Source organism: Suncus etruscus, chromosome 19 (assembly GCF_024139225.1).
Source record: "Suncus etruscus isolate mSunEtr1 chromosome 19, mSunEtr1.pri.cur, whole genome shotgun sequence".
Lineage (NCBI taxonomy): Eukaryota > Metazoa > Chordata > Mammalia > Eulipotyphla > Soricidae > Suncus > Suncus etruscus.
The window spans coordinates 559,142-581,218 of record NC_064866.1 but is presented as its reverse complement, the minus strand read 5'-3'; the positions used below and the strand labels follow the sequence as shown (position 1 = coordinate 581,218).

The 22,077-nt window shown below is 49.1% G+C and overlaps 1 protein-coding gene across 1 annotated transcript in view; it reads left to right on the top strand.

Annotated features, from left to right (window-relative positions):
* The window catches only part of MCL1 (MCL1 apoptosis regulator, BCL2 family member), a 39,003-nt gene extending 18,127 nt beyond the window's left edge, over nucleotides 1-20,876 (top strand). Inside the window, exons 2-6 of the mRNA XM_049765992.1 lie at nucleotides 18,275-18,442; nucleotides 18,545-18,838; nucleotides 18,881-19,513; nucleotides 19,594-19,841; nucleotides 20,462-20,876. Of these exons, the coding sequence (XP_049621949.1) occupies nucleotides 18,275-18,442; nucleotides 18,545-18,838; nucleotides 18,881-19,513; nucleotides 19,594-19,841; nucleotides 20,462-20,578 (1,460 nt within the window). The 3' untranslated portion in view covers nucleotides 20,579-20,876. The remainder of the gene's footprint in view (nucleotides 1-18,274; nucleotides 18,443-18,544; nucleotides 18,839-18,880; nucleotides 19,514-19,593; nucleotides 19,842-20,461) is intronic.
* The last annotated feature ends 1,201 nt before the right edge of the window (nucleotides 20,877-22,077 follow it).

Here is a 22,077-nt window from a genome sequence, read left to right as displayed (position 1 = left end):
ATCCCCTTGCTGATGCCTAAATATTGAACTTACAGTCAAATAAACATTAAGAAAAATAAGGCAGAACCCATGTACAATTACGTCGTCCACAAGTCCCCAGATTGTAGTACATTATAACATTTCTTAGCAGTACACAAAGCAACCTAAAGCCTGAGATTTATGTGACTCCTTAACTTTGAAGGCATAGTATTTTTCTATATTCATGCACATACATATTAGTTTAAGTTAACATCAAAAGTTTAAGAGTTTTTTTGGGGGGGTTATTCAAAAGGGCACAGTAAAAACGGTGTTAGAGTGGCAGATATTGTTTGCATAGGCCCACCAAAATATGGGGGTCATAGAAAGGAATAGCCTTGGTCTAAATACAAGGAGACCCTACCCCTGAAGTTTCCTGGCATAAGACCAACTCTAGGCTCCAGGCAAACTAGTTTATTCAATCCTAGTCATTGTCTGTAGTGCCAATACAGTTTTATTTTTCACACAGTCCTATTGTTGGCATCAGATTTCTGTATAAAGATCCTGGAATCTGCACATCCTACATTGATGTCAGGCTGGTGTGGAGTATCCTTTAGTTTCACCTCACAATTAAGGGGCAGTACAGCAAGCTCTGTCCAGTAAGTAGGTCATTGTTCTTGTTAAGTCTTTTCAGTGTTAAGGGAAGTCTCTTTTGAGTAGATCCATGTCAGAGCAGCTGTAGGGTCTTCCCTGGTAGAGGATTGCCTCCAGGTGATGTTATAGACAACCTTGGATGTTTTGTAGATGTCTTCCCTAGATCAGGGGTGAATGGAGAATGCCCATTCTTCTGAGGCCTGTGCCAGGTCATTGCCATGTCAATGTTCAGGGTGTAAAATCCCATTGCACTACAAGATTTGTGTGTTCCCATCTCTATTAGATAAGAACTTATTGGTATGTATAGTATTTTCCAGTTTTAGTGTGCCTAAACAAACACTAAATAGAGCCATGTGGTGTTATCAGAGTATATGGGGGGCGTAAAAACACGTCCAACAATACCCATGACTTGGTTCAAACATAAGCATTAAACTGAGGGATTCTTTCACATCAGATTCCATATTGAGCAGTTCACAAAGAGAAGATAAAAAAAGGGGGGGGGAATCGTTACTGTATAAGAAAATATTCAGCAAAAGTTATAGCCGTCAAAGAAAACACCCATAAAATGTTGAAAAGACATACGTGTCCTTTTTATGCCTTTTGGAATAGTTGGGTGGGTGTTAACTACAGGGCACCACTTTGGTCTGTGACTTAGGACTCTACAGTACTTAAGTTAGAAAGTGTAAATGAGGAGTAAGATGATAGGGGTTAAGGAAGTTAAAGAGAAAAATGATTTTTTTGTAGGGGTGTGCAAAAGGACAGAGTACAAAATGAACATTCTGCATACATGAAAACCTAATTCAATAATAGTGAGTACTATTAATGTACTTGAGATTACCAGTGAAGCTGGGAGGCCAGAAGTTCAGGGCCTCACCTAGACCCTCCCTAAGGAGCTGAATGGATAATGGGGGAAAGCCTAGGGTACCTTCAAGCTCCGCCAAGGGACCCAACTCACCGGCTTGCCCAGGCATGTGGCCCGGGGAAGCCCTGGAGATCTGGAGCAAGGCGGCAGAGGGGTGCTGGGGTTACCCAAGTCTCACACCCCTCCAAGGCCTGAAAATATGAAAATATGAAAATTTTCTTTTTTTTTTCCCCATAAATTTTCTAACATTGGAAATTCACAATCTTTTAAAGTTTTGCCAAGAGAGAGCTATATGGGGCCGGGAAGGTGGCGCTAGAGGTAAGGTGTCTGCTTTGCAAGCACTAGCATAGGACGGACCTTGGTTCAATCGCCAGGAGTAACCCCTGAGCGTCAAACGGGTGTGGCCCAAAAACCAAAACCAAAACCAAAAACAAAAAAGAAAAAGAAAAAGAGATAGCTATATATCTCAGTGTAGAGTCCTTCCCTTCAGATCCTTGAGATCCTCGGTTTGATCCTTATCAGGTAGAGAATGGTACAGTAGTTAAGAAACTTCTCTTGGGGCCAGAGTGATAGCAGAGGGTGTATAGTTCTTGCCTTGCACATGGCCAACCCGGTTCAATCACCGGCATCCCATTTGATCCCCCAAGCACTGCCATAAATGACTCCTGAATTCAGAGCTAGGAGTAACCCTTGAGCATTGTTGGATGTGGCCCCAAGACAAAACAAAAGATGCTGATGACCCCAGCTCAGTCCCGATAGCTTATTGTGCCCGAGCACCATCAAAGATGATCCAACCCTCCCCCAAATTAAAGCAAACCTTTGGGCACAGACTTGAGACTTAGTTCAGTGGGTAGGTGTTTGCCCTGCAAGTAGCCCCGAAACAAAACAAAAAGATTGGCACTATGAAAAGTAAACAAGTCATATATGACATATGCATAATGCCTGTGCAGGCATATCATTTGTAGGTCTCGTCTCTATTTAATTCTTTTGTAGGGCTTAGCGCCACACTCAGCAGTGCTCAGGGTTTTCTCCTGGCACCGCACCCAAGAGCCCACCCTGGTGGGCTTAGGGGAATTTATGGGATGCTGGACTGAATCTGGCGTGGCGCCTGCAAAGCAAGCACTTCACCTGCTGTACTTGGCTCCAACCCTCATGTTGTCTTTTTTGTGTGTTTTGTTTTGATTTGATTTTTGGCTACACCCAGAGGTTCACAGGGCTTAACTCCTGGCTCTGCGCTCAGAAATCACTCCTGGCAGGCCCGGGGACCATATGGTAATGTTCCAAATATATTATATGCCATATACTACATAATCTAATACTAAGTCAAACACAAACGACCCTTTGTACTAGCCTCTCTATTTAGTCTGTTTTGACTGAATCTCCTTAGCCTGTTCACTGGGAGCTGCTTTGCTTCTATTCTCTGAAAGATTCTTTATTCGGATATTTGAAAGGTACCTACAAGGAAGCTCCAACTCAGCACTTTGCATGTGGGAGGTGCATGCGCTGCCTCTTTACCTTGGAGCCCCGTCCTGGGCCTATCACTTGAGGTCATCTCCCATCAGTGAAGTTAGCCATTCATGCAAACATTGAACAACATTCAGTGAGAGCCTGAGTCATGTGCGGAGGCCGCTGGTATTAATCCACTATTAACTCAAAGGATTAATTCACAGGGCTGAACTGAGGAAGTACTTTGCATGCAGGAAGCCAAAGTTCATCACCACATAGTTCCTGGGGCACGACTGGGAGTGGCCCCTGAGCACTGAGCCTGGCCCAAGAAAAGAACATAAGAATTGAAAAAAAATACAGGGCTGGGCCAGAGAGATAGCATGGAGGTCAGGCGTTTGCTGTTCATGAAGAAGGACGGAGGTTCAATTCCCGGCTTCCCATAGGGTCCCCTGAGCCTGCCAGGAGCGATTTCTGAGCGTAGAGCCAGGAGGAACCCCTGAGCACCGAAGGGTGTGACCCCCCCCCAACACCCCCAAAATATGGGGCTAACAAGTGCTTGCTATGCATCCAGCTAACTGGCTTCAATCCTAGGCACTGTATATGGCCTCCTGAGCACCACCAGGAATGACCTCTGAACAGACATCCAGGAATAAGCCCTGAGCACTGTAAAGTGTAAACCAAAAAAAAGAAAAAAGACTGAATACTTTTCTCATTATTTTTGTTGTTTTGTTTTAGGGCCACACCTGGTGAAGCTCATAGGTTGCTCCTGGATCTGATACTGGGTTGTGCTCAGAGGCCTACATGAGGTGTCAGAGATCGAACCTGGGTCAGCTGAGTGCAAGGCAAGTGCCTTATCTGCTATACTGTCTATCTCTCAGGCCCCAGCACTTATTTTCTTTTTAGGAAGTCGCAATTAAGTGCCGGATAAAATAACATCTACACCTATGGGCCTTATTGTCTATCTTCAAGAGAATCCAGGCCAGAGAGATAGGACAGCAGGTTAAGGTGTTTGCCTTGCTTGCAACCAACCCAGGTTTCATCCCGGGCACTGGTGGGTGTGACATGCACATAAAAAGAAATCCAAGTTCCTTGTCTCGGACTGGAGAGAGCACAATAGGTTGCATTCTACTAACTCGTGTTTGATCCACAGCACCTCATATGGCCCCCAAACCCAGCCAGGATTGGCTTACTAAGGGTAGAGTCAGGAGCAAATCCTGAGCATCACCCACCACCAACAAGAAGTTCCAAATGAGGAAAGTTAAAACTCAAGAAGCCTTGGGCCAGAGCGATGGCATAGTGGTTAGTGTTTGCCTTGCACACCGCTGACCCAGGTTCGATCCCGGCATCCTACATGGTCCTCCAAGCTTGCAGGGAGTGACTTTTGAGCAGAATGTCAGGTCGCACCTTAACGTAGGGCACAATCACAGATCAGGGTAGGATCAGTAACATAATAATCCCATGGAAATGTTTACATACACAACAAGAACCAGGAATAATCCCTAAGCACCACTCTTTGTGGCCCACAAACTAAAACAAAATATCAGTAAGATAAGTAGATCAGCCTTTTCTTGAACTTTTCTTTGGACAAGCTCCTCTTCAGATCTACTTATCTCATTTCAGACTCTACTTTTTATTTTGGGCCACATCTAGAAATGCTGGAGAGCTGAGTATTCCTTCCTATTGTCATTCATTCTTCATTAGAGATCAACTAATTTGAACCAAATGCCCATCTGATCCAGTAGACAAATTCATCGCATGACATACCACCAGCACCCCACCCTAGGTCTTCCATCTATTTTCCTGTGCACCTTTGTCTCTGTTGACAAGAATCTCAACAAACCAAACCCTCAATCAATATTTAGTGGGGGAGGGAAAGGTGGGTCACACCCAGTGGCGCTCTCAAGGGTTACTCCTGGCTCTGTGCTTGCTCAGAAATAGCTCCTGTCAGGCTCAGGGGATCATGTGGGAAGCCAGGAATTGAATTTGGCTCCATCCAGGGTTGACTACGTGCAAGGCAAATGTCCTACCACTGTGCTACCACTCTGGTCCCTCAATCGATATTTAAGAGAGGCTAGTCATCCATGGTTGGAGATGGGGTCATTTCTGAGAGGGCTCAGGCACCATATTGGTACCAGGGTTAGATACTAGGTTGGCCAGTGCCCTACCCGCCGTCCTATAGCTCCAGCCTCGATTACATTTATCTTTGGTCTTTGGCCCCAGCTGCCTCGCCACTCCCTGTGTGCACATCTAATCTTGAATTGTATTTGTTCATATAGAAAATATCCAGAGGCCAGAGTGATAGCACAGCGGGTAGGGTGTTTGCCTTGTACATGGCCAACCCAGGTTCAATCCTTGGCAGGGCTGAACTCCTGAGCCTGACAGGAATCATTTCTAAGGCCTCAGAGAGCCAGGAGTAATTCCTGAGCACTGTCAGGTGTGGTCCAAAAACAAAAAGAAGAAAATGTCCCGTGCTTAGTGAGAGGCCAAGAATTCTAGGTATTGTGGATTGAGGCATTTCCCCTCTTCTGGTAGTTTCTGCTCTTCTCATTTTGGTTCAGCATTGACCGTGGCTGGCAAACTCTCCTGGGGGATTTTATGCTTGATGAACTTCCCTTAGGGGTCCTCCTCAGATTCATTTCTGATCCCAGCCTCTTTTTTTTTGTTTGTTTGTTTGTTTAATTTATAAATTTCTTGGTTCTTCAGGTGCACTTTAGCCTCTGCCTTTTGTATGCCATTCTGCATTCCTTCTAGGAAATAGACCATCTAGTTCCAAGTTCCCCAGCATTCATTGTGTGTGTGTGGGGGGGGGGGGGTAGGGGTTGGTTTGGGGCATGTCAGTGGTGTTCAGGGGCTACTTCTGAGCTCTTAAGGGCCCTCCTTGGTGCTTTGGGGGTTATGGGGTGCCAGGGATCAAACCCAGGGTTCCCACAGGCCCAGCACGTTGAAGCATTTCCCCAGGCCAGAATTTTTACTGGCCTGTGCCCATTCTGTTCCCTCTTGCTTCCCAAAAAGGCTCTAACTTAAGCTTTTACTCTCCCATCTTTCTCTTCTGGGACACTCCACCTGGAAGTGCCAGATCTTTCTCCTGGCTCTGTCCTCAGGGATCACTTCTAAAGTGCTTGGGTGACCTTATGGAGTGCCAGAGATCGAACCCAAGTCAATCGCGTGCAAGGAGAGAGCCTTATTGCAATGCTATCACTCAGGCCCCTTTGTTTTTTGGTTTGGGGGGGCCACAACTGGAAATGCTCAGAGGTTACTCCTGGCTCTGCACTTAAGTGCTCAGGGGACCAGATGGGAGTGAACTTGGGTCTGCTAGATCTGCAAGGCTCCAGTGGCCTTTCACCGTGCTATTGCTCAGGTCCTACCTTTTTTTTCTTGTGGTTTTTGGGTCACACCCAGCAGTGCTCAGGGGTTATTCCTGGCTCCAGGCTCAGAAATCACTCCTGGCAGGCACGGGGGACCATATGGGACTCCGAGATTCAAACCGATGACCTCCTGCATGAAAGACAAATGCCTTACCTCCATGCTATCTCTCCGGCCCCAGGTCCTACCTTTTTATTTCTTTCACTCCATTGCCTTGGGCACGAGGGTTGTACACATGGTTCTTGCATGTGAGAACCTGGCTTCGGTTCATTCTAGAAAGTCTTTCGTCAATCGAAACTTGTACTTTTGTTTATTTTGTTTTTGGGGCCACATCTGGCAATGCTCAGTCATTACTCCTTGCTCTGTGCTCAGAAATCACTCCTGGCAGGCTCAGGGAAGGATCAGTCCTGAGTTGCTACATGCAAGGCAAATGCCCTACCCACTGTGCTACTGATCTGGCCCCTCATTAAAAAATTTTTTTTGTTTTGGTTTTGTGTCACACCCGGCAGCACTCAGGGGTTCCTCTTGGCTCTACACTCAGAAATTGCTCCTGGCAGGCTCGGGGGACCCTATGGGATGCCGGGATTCGAACCACCGTCCTTCTTCATGCAAGGCAAACGCCTTTACCTCCATGTTATCTCTCCAGCCCTAATTATTAATTTTTTTTTTTTGGTTTTTGGGTCATACCCGGCAGTGCTCAGGGGTTATTCCTGGCTCCAGGCTCAGAAATTGCTCCTGGCAGGCACGGGGGACCATATGGGGCGCCGGGATTTGAACCGATGACCTCTTGCATGAAAGGCAAATGCCTTACCTCCATGCTATCTCTCCGGCCCCTAATTATTAATTTTTTTAGTGGAGTCAAATCTGTTGATGCTCAGGGCTTATTCCTGGCTCTGTGCTCGTCCTGGGACTCAGGAGACCATATAGGGTGCAACCATCTGTAATGTAATACAGAATCATGAGATATTCCTCATAGCCCTGTATAGGCAGTCCTCCCTTCTACCTCTACCTGATCTTCCCAAGTGAGAAAAATAACCATAAGATTCGTCCTCAATTAAAGTGCTTCTTACATTTACAATAGAAAGTAGAGTTCTTGGGGGCCGGGCGGTGGCGCTGGAGGTAAGGTGCCTGCCTTGCCTGCGCTAGCCTAGGACGGACCGCGGTTCGATCCCCCGGCGTCCCATATGGTCCCCCAAGAAGCCAGGAGCAACTTCTGAGCGCATAGCCAGGAGTAACCCCTGAGCGTCACAGGGTGTGGCCCAAAAACCAAAAAAAAAAAAAAAAAAAAAAAAAAAAAAAAAAAAAAAAAAAAAAGAAAGTAGAGTTCTTGGGGCTGGAGAGATAGCACAGCAGTTGGTCATTTGCCTTGCAAGTGGCTGACCCAGGAAAGACCCGGGTCCCCCAAGCCTGCCAGGAGCATTACTGAGTGCAGAGTCAGGAGTAACCCCTGAGCACTGTCAGGTGTGGCCCAAAAACAAAAACAAAAAAAGTAGATATCTTCAAGAGATTGATCAATGGGCTGAACACCTCTTTTGCAAGGCGGCATGGGTCCCAGAACACTACTCCTGGGGCTGCTGGAGTAGGGCTTGAGTGGTCACACAGCAGGCAGGTCATTTGCCTTGCTTGAGGTTAACCCAGGTTCATCCCCCAAAGTCACTGCACGTAACATGGATGTCTCCACTATAAGGGAAAGCATACTCCAGATGAGTCTTTTGGCTTTCCTGGCAAAGTGCCTGATTTTCCCCAAGAAATAGTTCAGCCAGAAGGCCCGTCGGTGGAAGTCAATCATAATCCCTGCGTGGATTACTGGCTCTATTTCTGACATGGCTGTGACATTATATATCTCTTTACTTTATTTGGCTTTGCCTCCCTTGGTAAACTACAGATATTCGGCTTCAGTTATCCTGCAATCTTATAGAAATTTTCGGCACCAAGACTGCTAAATTCCCCACTGGCTAGTATATTTGCAACTCAAAGGTTGAGCTAAGCCAGTTCCCAGCAACTTGCTTTTTCCTGCTCTCAGCTTCAAGGTGCTATACAATAGCTTCTGCCTTCCTTGAATTCTACTTTCCGGAGGCAAACCAGAACACCTCCGTCTCAAGTTTCGCCTTACCTCTAGTAGAGCTCTTTCTCACCTACATCAGGTAGTTATTTGATATGTAGATTCTAGGGTCTGGTATTATTGTGTTGTCCCTTCTAATGATCCTCTGCCCTTTGTTTCCCTGAAAATACCTTGCATACCAGAGTTGTGCTTAAAATGTCATCAGCTGAAAAGTAAAGTTTGTCTCTCGTCTCATAGACGTGGTCCCCATACAATGCATTTTGTGTGGTCTCAATTATTTCATATTTCGCCATCCGTGCAACCCACTCTCCCTAAAGTGGATTCACCGAAATCTCACTGATGGCTGTAGGACAGAAGCCGCCTCCAGAACCCCAACATCTCATATGCTTCCCTGCATCTGCCATGAGTATTCCTGAGCTCAGAGCCAGGAGGACTTCCAGGTGTGGCCCCAAAACAAACAAAAATCATAAAAAGCTACGTGTGCTGATAATGCTCAGGGTTTACTCCTGGCTCTGTGCCCAGGATCACTCTTGGCAGGGCTCAGGGGATCCAATGTAGTGTCAGGGATCAACCCCAGATTGGCTGTGTAAAAGGTAAGCACCCTACCCAAATTTTTTCTTTTGTTTGTTTTGGTTTTTGTTTGGGGGCCACATGTGATGGTGCTCAGGGGTTACTTCTGGCTCTTCACTCAGGAATTACTCCTGGCAGTGCTCAGGGGGCTGAAAGGTCCGGGCGTCCTAATCTAGCTGCCCGATGCAGAGAAATGAAGAGGTTGAGGCCCCAGCAAATGCTCCAAAAAGTGCTTTATTACTGACCGGATTGGCCAGGGTCAATGTGTGCCCAGAATAGGACAGGGACAAAGACCTCCTGTTCCCGTTGGTCCCTCCTTATATAAGATGGGAAGTGGGAGGGGAAGAAGTGACACCACTTCCTTGAGTGCTGGACTTCTGCTACGGTAACACGAACCATTGGTGAGGTAGGGGTATTGGTGGGGCCGAGGTAGTGACGACTTCCTTAAGGGGCGGGACACCCGCCAAGGTTGGTGGAGGCAGGGCTGACTTCCCTTTTCAGGGCCATAGGGGATGCTAGGGACTGTACCCAAGTTGGTTGCATGCAAGGCAAATGCCATACCCACTGTGTTATCATTTCAGCCCTTTTATCCAAAATTTTTTTAGTTTAATAAAATTTAAATTGTCAGAGGGTGGCAGGAAATTGTTCGAAGGACTGAAGATCATTCTTGGCATTCAGAAGGCCCAGGTCTGATTTTCAGCATCACACTGTCTGCCTTGCATGCAGCTGACCAAGGTTCTATCCCTGGTACCCTATATGGTATCCCCGAGCCCTTCCAAGAGTAATTCCTGAGTGCAGAGCCAGGAATGTCCCCAAAACAACAAAAATTTCTTTTCTTATAGCTGAGTAGTAGATTGCTTTGTTATATGAAACTTTCTCTTTTTTCTTTTGGTTTTTAAGTCACACTTGGCAGTGTTCAGGGGTTACTTCTGATTCTGAGTCAGGAATCACTCCTGGCAGGTATGGGGACCCATATTGGATTCTGAGGGTCAAACCTGGGTTAGCGGCAAACAAGATACCTCACTTTGGCCCAATATATGACAATTTCTTTACCCACTCATATATTATGATCTAGGTCATGTTTCCAAATATTGCCTGCTGTAAATAGCATTGCAGTGAGATAGCACTGCATGGAAGTATCTTTTCAAATGAATGATTTTCTATCTTTGTTTGGGGGCCACACCTAGCCATGTGGGTTTTTGTTGTTTGGTTTGGGAGTCATACCTCGCAGTGCTCAGGGCTTACTCCTGGCACTGTGCTCAGGCATCACTCCTGGCAGACTCGGGGGACCATATGGGATGCTGGGGGTGGAAACCAGGTTGTCCATAAGCGAGGCAAGCCAGCACCCTACCTGCTGTACTATTGTTTCACCCCCAGAGACATGTGGGTTGGCCACAGACAAAGCCTGCGCCCTCCCTACCGTACTATGGCTCCCACTTGGGAGCTGCTGACTTTGGTAGTTCTGGGACTGTGTGGTGCTGGAGCTTCCGCCAAGGAGCATGCAGGAGCTCAAGTCCTTTGCATCATCTTCCTGGTTTTTCGATTTTATGATTTTGTTTTGTTTTGGAACTACATCCGGCGGTGTTCAGCCCTTACCCATTGCTCTGTGCTCAGGGATCACTCCTGGTGGTGCCTGGGTGAACTTATGGGGTGGCAGAGATCAAACATGTGTCGTAATCCCCACACTATCTCTCATGCCCTATTTTCAATTTTGTTTTTGTCTTTGGGTCACACCGGCAGTGCTCAGGGGTCACTCCTGACTTTACGCTCAGAAATCGCTCCTGGCAGGCTCCGGGGACCCTATGGGATGCCGGGATTTGAACCACCGTCCGTCTGCATGCAAGGCAAACACTTTTACCTTCATGCTATCTCTCCAGCCCCTATTTTCAATTTTTGAGACATCTCCACACCAACACGTGAAAGGAAGCAATGACTGTCTGGCATACTTTGTATGTGTGTGTGGTACCAGGGATAGAACCTAGTCTTACACGCACAGAGCTCAAGGCGTTTTTCTCTACCTGTGAGACATCGCTTCTGTTGATACACTGAACTTCCATACCTGTCATGTGCTAGACCAGGTGCCAGATGGTGGTGATGATGGGCAAGTAGAAAGATACCAGTGCATATCCTCTACCACGGAAGACCTACACTGCTCAGACTTCGACCTGCTCAAAAGAGACTTCCCTTAACACTGAGAAGACTTAACAACAACAACGACCTGCTTACAGGACAGGGCTCCCAGCATTGCTCTTTGATTGTGAGGTGAAAGGAGAGGATGCTCCACATCCTGACTTCAATGTAAGATATGCAGATTCCGGGCCGGAGAGATAGCATGGAGGTAAGGCGTTTGCCTTTCATGCAGGAGGTCATCAGTTCAAATCCCGGAGCCCCATATGGTCCCCTGTGCCTGCCAGGAGCAATTTCTGAGCCTGTAGCCAGGAATAACCCCTGAGCACTGCCAGGTGTGACCCAAAAACCACACACAAAAAAAAAAGATATGCAGATTCCAGGATCTTTAATACAGAAACATGATACCAACAACAGAGACTGTGTGAAAAATAAAAGTGTGTTGGCACTACAGACAATGTATTGGACTGGACAATCTAGCTTGCCTGGAGCCTAGACTTGGTCTTGTGCCAGGAAACTTCAGGGGTCTGGTCTCTTTGTACTTAGGCCAAGGTTATTTCTTTCCATGTCCCTCATATTTTGGTGGGCCTATGCAAACAACAATTGCCACTCTAACACCATTTTTACTGTGCTCCTTTGACTCTAATCCTTAAAAAGAACTCACTTAAAATTTGAGGTTAACTTAAGCTAATATGCATGTATATGGAAATGTAAGAAAATACTATGCCTGTAATGTTTAAGGAGTTACATAAGTTTTATGGCTTTAGATTGCCTTGTGTACTAAGAAATATTATAATGTGTTACAATCTGGGGACTTGAGGGACAAAGTAATTGTACATGGATTCTGTCTTATCTTAATGTTCTTTGGCTGAAATTTCAAAGTTAAGATATCAGCAAGGGGACTTCTGAGAATTATGTTATGGGTGATTGTCCTTCCACTGTAACTTTACCTTGTCCTCTTTCTTTGCACCCTTGTTCTCATAATTAAAAATAAAATTAGGGCCCGGAGAGATAGCACAGCGGCGTTTGCCTTGCAAGCAGCCAATCCAGGACCAAAGGTGGTTGGTTCGAATCCCGGTGTCCCATATGGTCCCCCGTGCCTGCCGGGAGCTATTTCTGAGCAGACAGCCAGGAGTAACCCCTGAGCACGCCGGGTGTGACCCAAAAAACCAAAAACCAAAAAAAAAAAAAAATAAATAAATAAAAATAAAATAAAATAAAAATTAAAAAAAAAAAAAAAGGATACCAGTGCATGAGGGGGTGGGTGTTGGAACACCGTATGACTGAAACGCAAATTAAGAACAACTTTATAGAGGCTGGAGCAGTGGCGCGCACCTGGCACCACTCAGGGGCTACTCCTGGCTCTGTGACCAGAAATCACTCCTGGCAGGTTCAGGGGACAATATGGGATGCCGGATGATGAACCCAGGTCCGTCCTGGTTCATCTGCATGCAAGGCAAACACCTTACCAATGTGCTCTGGCCTCATAAATATTTGGAGCGATAGTACAGTAGGTAGGACTGCACATGGTTGACCTAGATTTGATCACTGATTGGGTATGGTCCAATTTGTTTCCTGAGCCAGAGAGTTCAGAGCATTTGTCTATCTTACGTGCCACTGATCTTTTTTGATCCCCAGTGCTGCACAGTCCCCGAGTCACCTCTGGGAGTGACCCCTGAGCTCAGAGCTAAAGCAAGAAAAATATAAACAAATGATGATAAAAGTCAATTCAAATGTCACTGCAGCTGACCTCTGGAACCTGGCCAATCTTTGGTGATTTTGAGAGCAGCTTTAGTGGAAATAAAAGTTTGACTGAGAAGGGATTAAGGGAGGAGAGTATTTTTGCTGATGGGGGAACATCAAGGGGTTAGTGCACGCCAATTCCGGGGTCACTGCCTCCAAGATGTATATTTTTTGACTCTCCCTCTCTGAGAAGTCCATTCTGTCTGTCTGTCTGTCTCTCTCGTTTTGTGTTTGATTTGTTTTCTTGTGCCACACCTGGCAATACTTATAGGTTACTCCCAGCTCTGCACTAAGGAATTATTGCTGCCGATGTTCAGGGGATCCTGCAGGACACCAAGACAACGGCCACACAGGCTCGTATCTATGTTCTCTCCTGATGCTCTTCTTTCTCTTGAACCTCCCTGGTTCTATTTCCCTAACAAAATGATTTTGCTTCACACCCACACACACACCCCTTTCACATCCTTCTATGAAAGGCTCTTGGGGGGTCACACCTGGGTGCTGGGGTGAGAGGTCACACTCCAGGTGCTCGGGATTGTCTGGGGGCAAAGCATTAACTCGTGCCTTTTGAGCCATTTTCTGGCTCCGAGTTTTTAATTTTATTTTCCAATTTTTTATTTTGGTCACACTCATTTGGTGCTCTGGAGAAGCTCCCAGTGGCGTAGAGACCATACTGAGCACAGGATTCAACACAGAGGGTATGAGAGGAAACATCTGCATGCAAGGAAGGAAGGCTTTCTATTTTTTTTTTTTTCTTTGTTTTTTTAGTTTTGGGACCATACTCAGCTTCTGGCTCTGAGCTCAGGGATCACTACTGGTGGGGACTGGAGGACCATATGTGATGTCAGGGATTTTACCTGGGTCTCAAGACAAATTCCCTACCTACTGTACTATCGCTCCAGCATCACAATTCTTTTGTTTGTTTCATTTCTTTTCTTTGTTTGTTTTGTTTTTGGGTCACACCCAGAAGCGCTCAGGGATTGCTCCTGGCTCTTCACTCAGAAATCGCTCCTGGCAGGCTGGGGGACCCTCTGGGATGCTGGGATTCCAGCCACCGACGTTCTGCATGCAAGGCAAACGCCTTACCTCCCTGCCATCTCTCCAGCCCCTGATTCATTTATTTTTGGGGCCACATGCATTGATGCTCAGGCTTTACTTGTGGCTCTGTGTTCAGGGATCACTCCTGATGGGATTTGGGGACCATATGGGGTTCTGGGGGTTGAACCTGGGCCTACTATGTGCAAGGCAAGCAACCTGCCCACTGTACTCTCTGTCCCAGTTCACTCATTTTTTTTTTTTTTTTTTTTGGTTTTTGGGCCACACCCTGTGACGCTCAGGGGTTACTCCTGGCTATGCGCTCAGAAGTTGCTCCTGGCTTCTTGGGGGACCATATGGGACGCCGGGGGATCGAACCTCGGTCCGTCCTAGGCTAGCGCAGGCAAGGCAGGCACCTTACCTCCAGCGCCACCGCCCGGCCCCCAGTTCACTCATTTTTAACTATAGAATAAAGAAGACAGTGCAATCAGAATAGGTGAAGAGGTTTAGTGGTGAGGAATGAATTTGACATTAAGAAATCCTGTTATGGGGCCGGCGAGGTGGCGCTAGAGGTAAGGTGTCTGCCTTGCAAGCGCTAGCCAAGGAAGGACCGCGGTTCGATCCCCCGGCATCCCATATGGTCCCCCCAAGCCAGGGGCAATTTCTGAGCGCTTAGCCAGGAGTAACCCCTGAGCATCAAACGGGTGTGGCCCGAAAAAAAAAAAAAGAAATCCTGTTATTTCCTTTTTCTCAGTAAATTAAGTTCACAGAATAAGAAATGGAAGAAAGAATACTGGTGGTTGGGGCCGGAGAGATAGCATGGAGGTAAGGCGTTTGCCTTTCATGCAGGAGGTTATCGGTTCGAATCCCGGTGTCCCACATGGTCCCCCGTGCCTGCCAGGAGCAGTTTCTGAGCCTGGAGCCAGGAATAACCCCTGAGCACTGCCGGGTGTGGCCCAAAAACCACAAAAAAAAAAAAAAAAAAAAAAGAATACTGGTGGCTGAGACAAACAGAGAAGCTGTAAAGCAGTCATTGGGAAAGTGAATAGAAAATGCAACAGATCTGATGAGCATTTAAAATTTCTTGCTAAACATTTAAAGTGAAACTTGCAATTCACTTCCTTTCTTTGGCATCTGGAAAAGAAAAGGCTTTTGCACTTGTGATTTCCTAATTTTTCTCCCTTTGGCTACCAAATATCAAATTTTGGAGAGCCAGCAGAAAAGGTCCCTCTTCCCTGAAGTTTTCCAACCCTAAAATGGATTTTCCAACATCTCAATACCAATTGTGTTGATCTCCTATGGGTCTTATGCCATCTGGTTGCTATGCAAGATTAAAATTTCCTTACATAGAAAACCATTTTTTTTTTTTTTTGGTCCCACCAGAGGTTCTCAGGGGATCACACCTGGGGCTGTTCAATGGAACATATCAAATGTCTGTCATCAAACCAGGTCAGCAGTATGCAAAGTAAATGCCTTAACAAGCTCTCTGGCCCCAACAGACACCATTTCTCCCTGCAGTTGGTTTCTCTACATCCTCCTGCACAAATATATATTACAGGAGCCTGATATCCTTATTACATTTTGGTTATTTGAGGAATAGAGCCCTTGATTTTCTTTACTGTTCATGTCCTTCAAATGCCTTTCTCTGGAATTTAAGCTGCTATTAGTTATGCTTTTGTGTGTGTGTGTGTGTGTGTGTGTGTGTGTGTGTGTGTGTGTGTGTGTGTGTGTGTGGTATTTCTGTCACACCCGGCAGTGCTCAGCGGATACTCCTGGCTCCATGCTCAGAAGTTGCTCCTGGCAGGCATGGGGGACCATATGGGACGCTGGGATTCGAACTGATGACCTTCTGCATGAAAGGCAAACGCCTTACCTCCATGCTATCTCTCTGGCCTCTAAGCTGCTATTAGGATCATTACTATTTCGCTTGGGAACCACAGCCAGAAGTGCAGGGCTGTGGGTGGGGCATAGTGTGGGTGTCCAGAATTAGGTTCCCAAATACAAAACATGAGCTCCAGCCCCATTGCTAGCTTTTATTTTTTCCCATGTTTTATTGTATTCTATATTTACCTGAAATTGTATCCAGAGCCAGGGGTTCTCCTGGCTCTGCACTCAGAAATATCTCCAGCAGGGACGGGGGAACCATATGGGATGCCAGGATTCGAACCACCGTCGTCCGGGGTCTGCCGCTTGCAAGGCAAATGCCCGATCACTGCTATCTCTCCGGCCCCAGAAAAAGAAAATTTGTAAAACTTATTGTGACTTGCAATGAAGCTCTTTGATGCGAGTCAATCTTTCTGATTTGTCTTGTTTTGGAACATTAGGTGGCTTCAAATCCAAACTGATGTCTAAATCGGTGTATTGCTTTTGAGAGGACAGTCGTGAAAATGTGGAGTTCTCACTGTGCTGCCATATCTAAGGTCCTGAAATTCTAACCTCTGTGGCTGATACTGAGGCTTTTGAGCATTGTGTTTTGGGCTGCCAAACCTTCTGGAAGCATGATAAGGTGTGTGGGTAGGGATGGGGGTGGTGTGTGTGTGTGTGTGTGTGTGTGTGTGTGTGTGTGTGTGTGAAGGCACAAGCACGTTCTCATTCGAGAAATTTAGTCCTGGTGATATCAGCCCAGATTCCAGCATACCTGGAGTTTTGTTTTTTGTTTTATTTTTTGGGCCACACCCGGCGGTGCTCAGGGGTTACTCCTGGCTGTCTGCTCAGAAATAGCTCCTGGCAGGAACGGGGGACCATATGGGACATCAGGATTCGCCCCAACCACCTTTGGTCCTGGATCGGGTGCTTGCAAGGCAAACGTCACTGTGCTATCTCTCCGGGCCCATACCTGGAGTTTTTTGTTTTGTTTTGGTTTGGTTTGGTTTTGGTTTTTGGGCCACACCCGGCCCGGTGACGTTACTCCTGGCTCTGTGCCCAGGAATTACCCCTGGCAGGCGTGGAGGACAATATAGGATGCCAGGGATGGACCCGGGTCCATCCAGAGTTGGCTGCATGCAAGGCAAACGCCCTACCTAGCTGGGCTATTGCTCCTGCCTCCATATCTAGAGTTTTGCTCTGTTTGGCATCTCTACAAAGATCAGTGACTAACTGGTAAAGCTGGGCTATTGGCAAAGCAGCTATTGTGGGTGGAGTAGCCTGGCTCAGCAGGGCGGATCTTGGCCCACCTCTCCTCCCAAGATTGCCAGTTTCAACCGTGCAGCCAATCTACCCATGATTTTTCATGGCTTGTTTTATATCTCTTTTGAGAATACAGTGAGTCTATGAAGCAACCTAGCCAAAAAAGCAGACAGGAGAACTGCATATATGGGACATGGTTTCAGCTGCCAGATCTTCTGGAAGTACCTAGCTTTTATTTTTTTATTTTAATTTATTTTGGTTTTGGAGCTACACCTGGTGATGCTCAGGGGTTCTTTCTGGCTATGCGCTCAGAAACTGCTCCTGGCTGGGGGACCATATGGGATGCCTGGGGTTGAACCGAGGCCTGTCCTGGATCAGCCATGTGCAAGGCAAAAGCATTACCGCTGTGCTGTGGCTCCAGGTCCTAGCTTTTATTTTATTTATCTTATTTTTATTTTTTGGTTTTTGGGCCATACCCAGTGATGCTAGAGGTTACTTCTGGCTGTGCACTCCTGACTTGGCGACCATATGGGATGCTGAGGGATTGAACCGCGTTCGTCCTAGGCTAGCACAGGCAAGGCAGATGCCTTACCGCTTGCGCCACCACTCCGGCCCTAGCTTTTTTTATTTATTTATTTATTTATTTATTTATTTTTGTTTGTTTTTGGGCTACACCCAGTGATGCTCAGAGGTTACTCCTAGCTATGCGTTCAGAAATCGTCCCTGGCTTGGGCACCATATGGGATGCCAGGGGATTAAATCAAAGTCCTTGTGCCACTGCTCTGGGCCTAGATTTTGTTTTTCTCACAGGTCTTTCCACCAAAGCAATTCCACGAGTCACTCTTAAGTGGCACCCACAGCATGCAACAGGATCCTTGTCCTGGAAACGTTCACCTCAGGGCTGGAGCGATCGCACAGTGGGTGTCGGGCACTTGCCTTGCATGCGGCCAGCCCAGGTTCAATGGCCCGCATCCCAGAGAGTCCCCAGAGTGTGTCATCCCTGAGAATTGCTGGGTGTGGCCCCCCCCAAAGTTTGCCCCGAGGTCAGAGTGCCTTGCTGCCGAAGCAGAAGTGTCGGGAGTGCCGCAGAGGTGCCGAGAGCGATGCCACGGAGGGTCCGATGGAGAGGGGCTGGCGGGGCAGGGAAATGCAGAGAGAGCAGCCGGGCTAGTGCAGCCGGGCGACACCGGAGGGCTTCCATGGGAGGAGGCCCCGCGTGTCAGGGTGCTCCCCGCCCGCGGGACTTCTTCATCGCCGTGCCCTGGGCTCCGCGGTGCAGATGTGCTGTGGGCCCCGTTCTACCCCGCAGCCCACCGCCTCTGTGCCTCCAGAGCACCGGGCCCAGGGAGCCCCGCCCACACGAGACCCCGCCCACCCCAAAGCCCCGCCCCCACCGAGCCCCTCCCACCCAGAGCCACGCCCGGCTCATTTGAATAGCCCGCCCTCCCAGACCCCGCCCCGCCCTAGCCCCGCCTTCCCAGGGCTCGCCCCCAAGCTCTGTTCTGCCCTCAGACACACGCCCCATACCCCGCCGTGGCCACGCCCACGCAACGCCACGCCCCAATGAGATAAGTCCCTCTCGTGGCCCCGCCCCTGTGAAGCCCCGCCCCGAGCCACAGCCCAGCTGAGAGGTACGAGCCAGGCCCCGAGCATCACCCACGCAGCCAGACAGAGAGAGAAAAGGAGACAGGACCGGAAGGGAGCCGCGCCGGGTTACTCGGGGGCAACGGCGTGCGCACGTGACCGGAAGTGGAGCGACGTCACGCGCCGGCGAGCCGGCGAGCCAGCCGCGCCCCCGCCCTGCCGGCCCTCCCGGCCTTCGGGGCCGTGCGCAGCGGCGGCGGGAGCCACGCCCCTTCGCTTCCCTTATGAGGCCAGCGCGCCGCCCTCTTGCTGCCCTTTTAAGGCCAGGCCCCGCCTCTTGCTGCCCTTCTAAGGCCAGGCCCCGCCCCTCCCGCCCTTCCAGGCCGCCGCCGCGCCTGCGCGTGGGCTTCCGGCCCCGCCCGCGGGGACGCGCCTAAAGCCGCCGCTGCCGGGCGAGCGCCTCAGAGCGACTTCCGCCGCCATGCTGGGCCTGACGAGAAACGCCGTGGTGGGCCTCAACCTGTACTGCGGGGGCGCGGGGCTGGCGGCGGGCGGCGGCGGGCGGAAGGAGCCCCGCGGAGGCCGCAGCGACGCCGCCGAGGGCCCCGACGCCGCGACGCCCGCGCGGGGCTGGCTCTTCCGGCCGGGCCGCTGCTCGGCGCCGCCGCCGCTGCCTGAGGAGGCCGCCGCCGCCGCCATGTTGTCGCCCGAGGCGGAGCTGGACGGCGACGAGCCCGCGCTGCGGCTGGCGGGGGCCAAGGCGGAGGCGGAGGCCGGGGCGGCGGGGGGCGGCGCGGACGGCGACGGCGACGCGGACGCGGACGCGCTGTACCGGCTGTCGCTCGACATCATCTCGCGCTACCTGCGCGAGCAGGCGTCGGGCCGCAAGGACGCGGCGCCCCCGGGACCCGCCGGCCGCAGGGCGCTCGACACGCTGCGGCGCGTGGGCGACGGCGTGCAGCGCAACCACCGCGCGGCCTTCCAAGGTGCCCGGGGGTCGGGGGTCAAGGGTCGGGGTCAGGGTCGCCCGGCCGCCCCGCCCCGCTCACCCCTCTCCTCTCCTCAGGCATGCTGCGCAAGCTGGACCCCAAGGGCGAGGCGGACGTGCGGGCGCTGGCGCGCGTGATGGCGCACGTGTTCAGCGACGGCGTGACCAACTGGGGCCGCGTGGCCACGCTCATCGCCTTCGGCGCCTTCGCCGCCAAGCACCTGCACAGCACCGGCCGCGAGCGCTGCGTCGAGCCCCTGGCGCGCAGCATCGCCGACGTGCTCGTGGGCACCAAGCGCGACTGGCTCGTCCAGCAGCGGGGCTGGGTGAGTCGCGCGCCTGGGGGGACCCCCTTGCCGCTCTGGGCAGCCTCGGGGCACCCGACGTGACGTGGTGCCGGGGACAGACTCCCGGCAGAGGCGCGCAAAGCCAACATCTGCCCCCTGACGGCACCTGCCGACTCCCAGGTCTGTCTGTGTTGCCCCACCGTGAGAGAGGCGGATTGCCAACACTCGAGAACCCTGGAGGTAGAACTGGAGGGCCTGAGCACTTGGGTCTTCGAGTTACTTTTCATTCTCTAAAGTGAAGTAGGGTCTCCAAAAAAGGTGGAGGGGAAAAACCATTATAACAGACCAGGGAAACGAGGAAGGAGGACCATCTTCAACTTGTAGGCGCACATTCTGAGGCCATTCTCAAGAAATTCCAACACGGGGCATTTTCTGTTGGGCCATCCCCTTTTCTGATCTCTCTTAACCATGTTCCCTCCCGTGCCTGGGTCACTGTCAACACCAGCTCGGCCGAAAAATCGAATTTTAACTTTTCTGGGTTCCTCAATTTGAGAAACGGCCTCTTTGAGCGCACGGGGAGGGCTTCCTGTAGATGGATTTGCCTTCTGTCCTTTCGAAGCCGACGGAAAAGTGATTGCGGTTGTTTTTCTCTCCCCTAGGATGGGTTTGTGGAGTTCTTCCACGTAGAAGATCTAGAAAGCGGCGTTAGGAATGTGCTGCTGGCTTTCGCCGGCGTCGCTGGAGTCGGGGCTGGTTTGGCGTATCTGATAAGATAGCCTTTAAGTGCAATCATTGACTCTTACCGACTCCGGCCGCCAAATCACATAAGACTGCTGTGAAATCACATCTATTTATGAAGTTGAACTTCAAGCTGCCCAGGCTGTAACCTCCAAGAGTTCTCTAGCCGAGTAGAAAGAACAGCGAGTGGCAAGAGGACGTGGCCAACAGGAATAAAGGCATGGGAAAATAGTCCCCCTTGAAGAGTCACTGTGTGAAAGAAGCCAAGTTCCATTCTGGCAGGCGGCACACTTTAGAGCCATAGCGGAAAACTTAGGAGAGTTAATGAAACTGGTAAGGGGGAGACGCGAGTCTTTTCTTGGTTCGCGCTGGCAGAGTGATCAGTAGCTAGACTAGTCGTAGAAATCATCAGAGCTGTCTGCTAAACACATTCATTTCTGTTAGTGTTAAAGGGAAGCACTAGCAGAGGCAGTGATGTGTGCACCATGGATTGGAGATACAACAAGTATTCGGGACTTTTTAGACCTGTTCTACGTGGCTCGGTTTGAGTGATGCTTAGTTTATTAGCCTATTACTGGCCAAGAATACTTGACCTACGACTCATCAATTAGCTACAAAGACAAAAACAACCTGTAAATGTATTTGTCTGTAAAAATTGTATATATTTTTACAGAAAGTCTTATTTGACCTTTAAAACAAGTCTGTCATTTATATTCGTTTTTCTACACCCTTTTGAAATTTGCAGCCCCTAGGTAGCTAGGAACCTCTTTCTTACACTTTTCTAAGCTTTGTTCTGGTCAGTTCTAGAGTGTGTGTGGAACCTGTTGATGGAATTATATGCTACGTGGTTATAGTGGAACAACTCTGATTGATAGATGACTATGCAGGCTTAAATTTTCCTATCTGGTTTTGGTAAGTAGTCCTTAGATAGCTTTGGGTTTATTTTTTCAACGAGGGCAAAAGACCTGGATTGATCTGATGGAGATGAGCCCTTTCTCTTTGTCACCTGTAGGTTTTCAATGGTCCAGTCAAAGTGAAGTTTTAAGTTTTGGGTTTTATTTGGTGGGGGGATCAGGGAAGTAGCCACAAGCTGATACTTGGACATAATGGGTCCTGATCAGGCAGCTGCACATGTAAGTTCCTTCATTTGACCTAATTTAACTGGTGACATAAAATGAGTGTATGAGCTCATCTTCAGAGCTTTTGCTGAGCGTTTCAGCTGTTCAGAGTGGGCTCTGTTACTAGCAGTCTGTGTATAAAAAGATCACATCAGGTGGACGAGATACATTTGATCACATGTTTGCACAATAAATTGTGAAATGGAAATGGTGTCTTGGGAAAGCAGGCCAGGAGTCTAACTATGGTGCTATTATTAGGCTTGCTTGTTAACACAGGTCCAAGCCTGGTATGTCAATTAAAAGTATCCGTGTTTCGTTTCTAGTAATGATTTCCAGACTTTGTTTTACATTTTTGTATTGCCATCTCTGCGTTTCAGATCTAGTGTCCTGTAGTTTCTTTCTTTTTCCTTTTCAGTATT